We start from the raw sequence: 8,953 nt of genomic DNA on the forward strand, positions 1-8,953 counted from the left end.
TCGTCCTGCAGGTCAAATTAACCCGTTTTAATGTTTGAAAATGTGGAAAAAAAATATTTTCACAGTGAAACTTCTGATGTCCACATTTTTCGAAATCTAAACATTTTTTTGGTGGAAAAAAAGAAATGTTAAAAATGTTTCTTCACAACACTGAAAAAAATCAACCAAAATCCAGAGAATTTTGCTGGATTTTGGTTGATTTTTTTTTTCTTAATGTTCTTAAGAAAATATTAGAAGTTTTACTGATATATATGTAATCACTTTGGATATTTTTAGGATTTTTTGAAAGATTTTTACTACTTTTTTGAACATATTTACAAGAATTTTCCTGCCAAATTTGGGAATTTTTTTTAAATAAAACTTTTAAGCGAAACTTTCAAGGAATTATTGGAATTTTCTTCCTGAAGGTTTTGCAAATTTTCAGAAATTTTTTTGTGGAATTCTTGGATTTTTTTCAGACAAGGAAACAATATTTTTTGGTGTCCTTAAATGAGGACAACAGGAGGGTTAAGGATCCAAATATGGTCCTTTTGTATTAGTAACTGGGAAATAAGAACACTGTCTTTAGTCTGAACCACATAACTTTTATCAGAGGTCATTAAGCACCACAGAAGTCTTTGTCATGGTGCCCACTGCTAGCTAAACCCACACATGAACTGCTGTGAGTTTCATGTTGTGTGAGTGATTGTTGTGGGTTTGGACTGAGTAAGAACATCCCTAATAAACATCAGAACTAATCTATGCTTCACTGGCTGTAAATCCGTGTCCGTAGATACGATCCCCTGCATGTTGTCTCCGTGGTCGGACTGGAGCGACTGCAGCGTAACGTGCGGTCGAGGAGTTCGAACACGTCAACGGATGCTAAAGTCGGATCCTGCTGAGTGCACTGAGGAGCTGGAACAGACGGAGAAGTGTATGCTGCCGGAGTGTCGTAAGTGGTTTTATTTAACAACCAGAACCTCCTGAGAACCACCTGGTTCTTCATCTGCAGTAACTTTATCAGTGATCAGAGTTCTAAGTCCATAGAGGTACATCAGGTTTTACATCCATCCAGGTGTCACAGTCTGAAGAGAATCCACATTTGACCAGTTTTTAAGTCATTTTGGGGAAATATTAAATCATTTTGATGGATTTTCAGTATTTTTCTGGACAAATTTGAATAACTTGGGGACAATTTTGTGTGATTTTTGGACATCTTTTGTCATTCTGAGCAGTTTTTAAACCCTTTTGGCAAATATTTAGAACTATGGGACAATTTTTAACAACTTCATTGAAATTATCAGCAATTTCTGATGAATGAAAAACACATTTGAGTTCTGGTAAAAGTCATTGTCATTTTCAACTATTTTTATGTAATTTTACACACTTTGGGTAACTTCAGACAGGGTTTTTTGAGTCATTGTTGATCATTTTTATGTAACTTTTGAGCGATTTTAGACATTTTTTGAGTAACTGTGGACAGTTTGTGAGTAATTTTCAACAATTATTTATTCACCTTCATGTAAAATTGGACAACTTTTGTTTCATTAGAAGTAATTTTGAGCAAGTTTTGTGTGATTTTGCAAAATTTTGAGTCATTTTCAACAATTATTTAGTTGTATTGAGAAACCTTTGCATCACTTGTGAACAATTTTCGACTCATTCTGAGTAATTTGGAACAATATTGTAATTTAATCTGTTATTTTGAGCATCCAAAATCTAAAATATTGAGTATTTTCCATCATTTCTGAGCCTCAGAACTTCATCAGTCCAGCAGATAGAACCAGAACATTGAGGAGGAGAAACACATCAGAGTTCTGGTAAAAGCTGACGGCAGATCAGTTTAAATCCGTCCAGGTTTGAAAGTCTGAGGACAAAAAATAAGGGCACATTTTGAGTCATTCTGGAGAAATCTGAGTAATTTTGGAGAACTTTCATGTTGTCTTGAGTTTTGTTTTGAGTCATTTTGTACATTTTCTGAGGTAATTAAGCACATTTTGACTATTTCTGGGCAATTTTCATGCAATTATGAATAATTTGTGAGTAATTTTTATCAGATTTTAGTAATTTTGAAGAAACTTTTGAGAAAATTGGTTGTGAGTTATGTTTTTCACTGAGTTTTAAGGAGCATTTCTTTGTTTTCATTCTCATTTTCTATATTTTTGCTCTGTTTTTTATTGGTTCCATGTCATGTGCATTAATTATATTTTCAGCTGTGGCAGTGTTTGCAGAGTGTTTGGAAATTTATGGCATGAGGTCTGTTGCTGTTTCTAAGTAACTGCCCTGGTTTATTTCTGGGTATTGGTGAAGTTATCGAGCTCACAGCTGAGTACAAACCACCACATATATATTTAAAGACATGCTGTCATCTGTATGGAAGCTGCTGTGAAAAACGAAGAAATGTCAGAGCACCTGGGTTTGAGGTAATTTACAAAAGGTCACGATTATATTCATCCAGCAGAGAGTAGCCTAATGAATTCTTTTCAAGGCTGTGGTTTATGTCACATTTAGATTTTGACCCTCTGAACCTGAAGCCCCCTGATCCTCGGTGGGTTTTAGAGGCGTGCTGTCTTTTAAAAATCACCAGAATTAAAGCCTTTATCAGCTAGGAATGGTCCTTGAATTACTAATCTGTGATGTGATGTTTCAAATCTACACTTAAAAGAATGAAAAAACATCACATGTGTCATCATTTTAAAGACAAAATATCTGTATGAAGGATTGAAAACTGTGAATAATTTATAAAACCTCACATTTTCTAAAATAATGTTATCCTGCTCTGGTAAACTACAGATAATATTCAGAAAAATCACAGAAAGAAGATGATTAATTACATGTTGATGTTGAAAATATAGTTATTTTACTGAATGGGCCATTCTATTAAAGAAAAATTCTGCAAATTAAAAATCATAAAATACTAGATAATATATTAATTGTTAATCATTTTACAAGTTTCCCTCTTTTGTTAAATTTTAAATAATATGCAGTAAAGTCACTGAATCATAAAAACTGAAAAATAAAGAACGCAGTGACAGTATTCTGTAATTCGGTGGTGGCAGCTTCATAAAATCTATCATAGTGGTAAAGTTTTTGAATGATTTCAGTATTCTGCCATTTTATAACATTTTTTGTCAGATTTTTGCTGTCATATTGAGAATGTTTCATGTTTTTTACAGTGTACTAATAAAATAGATCATACTTTATGCATCTTCTGGGCATTTTTTGCTACTATTCTAAATGTTACAGAAGCAAAATGAAAAGTTTCGGTGCTACTTTATTGTCTGTGAGCTGCAATATACAGATAAAAGTGTTCTGTCCAGCTTCTCACGTCACACAGGAACAGATATAAAGGGATCTGATTGGATAAATGTAAATCTGCACCAGGAATGTAAAGGTCAGGATCATTCTGAGTGAAACGAATGAATCCAGACTGTTGATCTTGCTCTGTTTCCCGTTTTTCCTTCCACCCAGCGGTCGACTGCATGGTCTCTGAGTGGTCCGAGTGGTCCGAGTGCAACAAGTCCTGCGGTAAAGGACACACTATTCGGACCCGGATGGTGAAACTGGAGCCTCAGTTCGGAGGCAGCGCCTGTCCTGAAACCATCCAGAGGAAGAAATGCAAGATCAGGAAGTGTCGGCCGAAGACGAAGGAGGAGAGAGGAGGAGGAGGAGGAAACAGGAGGAGACGAGGGAAACAGGGACGAGATTCAGCCGTGGAGGAGCAGCCAGGTGGGGTGCTATCATCTGTTAAAACAGCTAATATTCCTGCACTAAGATGATTGGTGGACTTCCTTCTGCAGTGATATTAATGGTGCAGACTGTTCCAGGTGTTGTGGTTCGTTACCAACAGTCCCTCCAGATAACTGATATGTTTACCTCCAGAAGGCGAGCTAATTTTCTGTTCAAACTCGTAATCAGACGGGCATCACTAGTCACTGCTTTACCGGCTTTAGAGCGCCAAAAAAACATAAAAAATTCACCTCACCAGGAAATTTTCCCCTTTTATTGGTGAATAGTGGTGAATTGTAGCTTTTTCAGTTTCGGAAAAGAATTTCCAAAAACAAAAGTATATCTCATGTCGAATTGAAAGCAGATTTCTACAAAGAAATGTCAATTGAGTACAGTCGTAAAATAAGCATTGTGAAGCACGGTGGAGGCAGCATCATGATGTGAAGCACGGTGGAGGCAGCATCATGATATGAAGCATGGTGGTGGCAGCATCATGATATGAAGCACGGTGGTGGCAGCGTCATGATATGAAGCATGGTGGTGGCAGCATCATGATGTGAAGCACGGTGGAGGCAGCATCATGATGAAGCATGGTGGTGGCAGCATCATGATGTGAAGCACGGTGGAGGCAGCATCATGATATGAAGCATGGTGGTGGCAGCATCATGATGTGAAGCACGGTGGAGGCAGCATCATGATGTGAAGCACGGTGGAGGCAGCATCATGATGTGAAGCACGGTGGTGGCAGCATCATGATGTGAAGCACGGTGGTGGCAGCATCATGATGTGAAGCACGGTGGTGGCAGCATCATGATATGAAGCACGGTGGTGGCAGCATCATGATGTGAAGCACGGTGGTGGCAGCATCATGATGTGAAGCACGGTGGTGGCAGCATCATGATATGAAGCACGGTGGTGGCAGCATCATGATATGAAGCACGGTGGTGGCAGCATCATGATGTGAAGCACGGTGGTGGCAGCATCATGATGTGAAGCACGGTGGTGGCAGCATCATGATATGAAGCACGGTGGTGGCAGCATCATGATGTGAAGCACGGTGGTGGCAGCATCATGATGTGAAGCACGGTGGTGGCAGCATCATGATGTGAAGCACGCCGGTGGCAGCATCATATCTTTTCCGCAAAAATAAACTTATGTTGTCACAAGAAAAGCTCAGAATGTCTCATTTTATCTCCAGGATTGAGGAACAATCATACATTCTGCTGAATATTTCCATTTTTTCTTCCCTTTAACCGTTTATTTCGTGTTTCTTGCAGCCGGTTGCCGGATGCAGCCGTGGAGCAGCTGGACGGACTGCACCAAACACTGCGGCGGGGGGATCCAGGAGCGGTTCATGACGGCGAAGAAGAGGGCGAAGGGCAGTGGGACGGCGGGCTGCAAGGACCGCAAGGAGATCCGAGCGTGCAACGTTCATCCCTGCTAGGGGGCGCTGCCGAGCCGCAGACCTGGAAACACCAGCGGGCTGTTTATTAAAGATGACGGGGTTTGATTTATCTGTGTACAGCGAGGCGAGGGCAGGAGGACGGGGTGGTTTGGGGCGAATATGAGGAGTTTAGTTGAAACGAAGGAAGATGTGCTGTTTAGTGAAGCCATTGTAGACATTTAGTTAACAGGGCTGACTTTTACTTTAGACCACGGTGGAAGTTTTAGAGAGAAACGTCTGTGTCCTGCAAAAAAAAACAACTTTCTAATCATTTTCTCTACTTCTGGCCTCTAGTGAACTCAAGAGTTTTCTGGGAATTTTCACCTAAAGTCTGGGATTTTTGGCTCAAAGACACCTTCCATGAACCTTTAAATGTGTCATAACCAGATCTCTTTTCCTCCAGTTATTTTTTGCCTTAAGCTTCTTGCAGAGTTACACAAAAAAATCAATAGTACTCTCAGTCTGGTGTTAAAGTTTCCACAACTGTGACTCCGCTTTAGTCCCTGAGAGTATACAGACTATTAATGGACGTCTGCTACCCTTTAGGGGCTTTTAATGTCATAAGGGCAACAAGTGTTGGAGTATAGATGCAGATCTACAGTAGATGAATAAAGTAGACCTAACGTAGTAGAATAAGAAGAACTACTGGTGTCTGCAGCTGTTCTTGTACAAGGAACTTCATCTGTCGGGTAGATTTGAAGCTAAAATTCGTACAAGACTTGATCAAAAAGTTTCAGGGCTGTGCCTGGAGTGCAACATGTGGTAGCAGTACAGACGTTTTTGTGACCACTTGTTGGTAGATTTGGGATCTTTGGCTCGTGAGCTGAAACAAAGACGCCTTCTACGAAGCTTTTAATGCTTTTAATGCTTTTAATAACCGGATCTACTTTATTTTTAAATTTCCACAAGTTATTTTTCGCACTAAGCTTCCTGCAGAGTTACACAAAAAATCAATAGTACTCTCAATCTGGTGTTAAAAGTTTCCACAACTGTGACTCTGCTCGAGTCCCCGAGAGTATACAGACTTTTTCTGGACGTCTGCTACCCTTTAGGGGCTTTTAATGTCATAAAGGCAACAAATGTTGGCATATATATGCAGATCTACAGTAGATGTGTGAAACAGAACTAAAAATGGTAGAATAAGAAGAACTACTGGTGTCTGCAGCTGGTCTTGTACCAGGAACTTCATCTGTCGGGTAAATTTGAAGCTGCAGTTTGTACGAGGCTTGATCAAAAAGTTTCAGAACTGTTCATGTACAGATGCTTTGTGACCACCAGTAGGTAGATTTGTGATTTCTAGATGGAGCTGAATCTGCTTTAAAGAAGAAAACATCAGATTCAGGATCATTCAGCAGCTGGATGATCCAACCTTCATGTTTAGGACCATCGACCAGAGGAAGGTCTGCAGCTACCGTCATTAGAAGAAACACCAGTTTACCAGTGGAAGAGTCGTTGCTTTCTTCAGCGTTTACAAAGTTCTGCAAGGAGACATCCCAAGACAGAGTTCTTCTGTAGCATCCTGAGGTGTCTGAGGAAAAACATTCAGTCACAACACCGATGCACAAATTTTTTGGACACAACGGCACAATCGTATCTGCCCTGCTGGGTATATTTGACTCTTTCAAACTCAATTCGAAGAAGTGCTTTTCTGACATTATTTAAGAGATTTAGTGCTCATGACAGATGGCGTTGAATTGAATTTAACAGCGGTCTTAATGTCGATAGCACAATGTCATATGACACCATGGACAGTCTTGAAACTTTCTGATCGACCCTTGTAGCTGTTTGTAGATCTGTTACTCACCAGATCTAGACTTGAGATGTATTTTTGCCATTTTGTCTTTGATTAGCTACAAAATCTTAGCAGCAACCTATCTGTTAAAAATGCTACATTTTGCAGAGGATATGGATCGGCTGATGAGGCATTCTAGCTTCATTTTTTTGATCAATTAGTGATTTTGATAACAGTTCTCGCCTTGTGATGATTTAAAGAACTCCAAACAAGCCAAAGTGTTCATTAAAAGGCAGTGTCAGACCATTCTAGATAGATAGATAGATAGATAGATAGATAGATAGATTAAACCTTTATTAATCCCACAGCGGGGAAATTTACAGTCCAGAGTACTGTTGGTTGATCTTTCGCTGAACATCACCTGAGACAATCATAATTGAAAATCTGAGCTTTTTTCCCACTCCAACAACAGAGTGATTGTAAGGTGCAATCCGACCATTCTAGTGTAATTTTTCAGCTTAGCAAAACACAAAACAGTTTGCCTAAAATTCTCTTTTTAACACGTTGTGTGTTAGTATGCTGAATAATGCAGCATTTTACAGATAGTTTCTGTTGTCAAAAAGTTCCAATCAAAGAAAGGCAGAGTAGCTGCTTTTGCGTTCTTTGTGCTAAGCTAAGCTAAGCTAACTAGCTGCTGGCTCAAGATTCAGATTGACTATCTGGTTTTTAAATCCAACTCACAGCATTCCCATAAAGTCAAACTTCTTCTTTAGAAGTGTCTTCTGTTTGTTGGAACTTCATTTTTCCACTTGATTACAACCTAAATCTTTTTCTTATTAACTATCAATAGCTTGAAACTTCATTTTTGGTGAGAATTCCCAGAATTCCTGTGGGGAAAAAAACACCCTGCGGAGGTAATACGGATTAAAAAATAGACAAAAATCTACAACTATAACTTTTTAAAATATATTTCAAGCTCCCAACTGTGATTAAATTGACAGAAAGGTAAATAAACTGAACATTTTTTTTGCAAGACACAGATGCTAGCACAGGTTTTTGCGTAAAGACTTCTGGATGTACTGTACATCTACTATCTAACCAACACGTATAAATGACACTGCTATGTAATGACTAAAAACCACTTTCCCTACTAGACAGACACATTTAAATGGAGATGTTTTATACTGTTCAGATTAGTCTTTATATTCTGTACTGCTGTTTATCTGTCGTTTCAGCTGATGTAGCATTAAACTCTCTTTCTTTAGCATGTGCAAGGAGGACTTCTTTTGTTGTTACCGCTTTTGGTTTGGACTCTAGGCTTTATCAGCTGTACTTGTTGTCTTAAATGACTGTATCTGCCTTTGTTGGTTCCTGAAAACCCAAACAGACGGAGCCTTAGAAGCGTCACGTTGAGAAATTAGCGAACATAGAAGCTTCTACAGTATCAAAGCTGTAGTTTAGCTCAACATACAGTAGACTGTTACCGGGGCCTCGGTTACTGCACTCCTTATTTCCATTTAATGCTTTTTCTATTATTGCGCTTTTCATTGCCATGATAAGTGATCTGTAAAACCTTCTTTTCTTAGGATTACTTAGCTGATTATGTTGCAGTTTTTTTATTCTTTTTTACGTCATCACCACCAAAGTTCTGTTTTCTGTACATGTTTTGGGTTTTTTTTAGTTTACAGGCCTCTTTCTGTTATTTCTTTGCCTCTGCATCACGTGACTATTTTGTAAGAAACCACCTTTACAATAAAAAAAAGTAAATGTGAAAACCGTCGCTGAAGTGGTTTTTATCTTGAATCTCAGGTCACTTTATTTGTCATTTACAGCCGATAAAGACAGCAGATGAGCAGAAAAGCAGACCAGAATATCCTGGTTAAAAAGAAGCAGAAACACACGTTTGCTTCACGTCATGTTCAAAATGATAGTATTTCACCAAATTATTCAAAAATTGCTCCCAAGGACCTGAAATTTTGTCCAAAAAGACTCGAAAATTAGCCAGAATTGGTCAGATTTTCATTGTCTTCAGACTGAGACACCTGGATGGATTTAAACTGATCTGGGGT

At 38.9% G+C, this 8,953-nt stretch overlaps 1 protein-coding gene across 1 annotated transcript in view; it reads left to right on the forward strand.

The window, feature by feature from the left end:
* The window catches only part of LOC110966569 (spondin-1-like), a 142,399-nt gene extending 133,735 nt beyond the window's left edge, over window positions 1-8,664 (forward strand). The window contains 3 exon segments of the mRNA XM_051951858.1: window positions 773-931; window positions 3,451-3,708; window positions 4,986-8,664. Of these exon segments, the coding sequence (XP_051807818.1) occupies window positions 773-931; window positions 3,451-3,708; window positions 4,986-5,152 (584 nt within the window). The 3' untranslated portion in view covers window positions 5,153-8,664.
* The last annotated feature ends 289 nt before the right edge of the window (window positions 8,665-8,953 follow it).

This window comes from Acanthochromis polyacanthus, chromosome 8, assembly GCF_021347895.1.
Source record: "Acanthochromis polyacanthus isolate Apoly-LR-REF ecotype Palm Island chromosome 8, KAUST_Apoly_ChrSc, whole genome shotgun sequence".
In the NCBI taxonomy this organism is placed as follows: domain Eukaryota; kingdom Metazoa; phylum Chordata; class Actinopteri; family Pomacentridae; genus Acanthochromis; species Acanthochromis polyacanthus.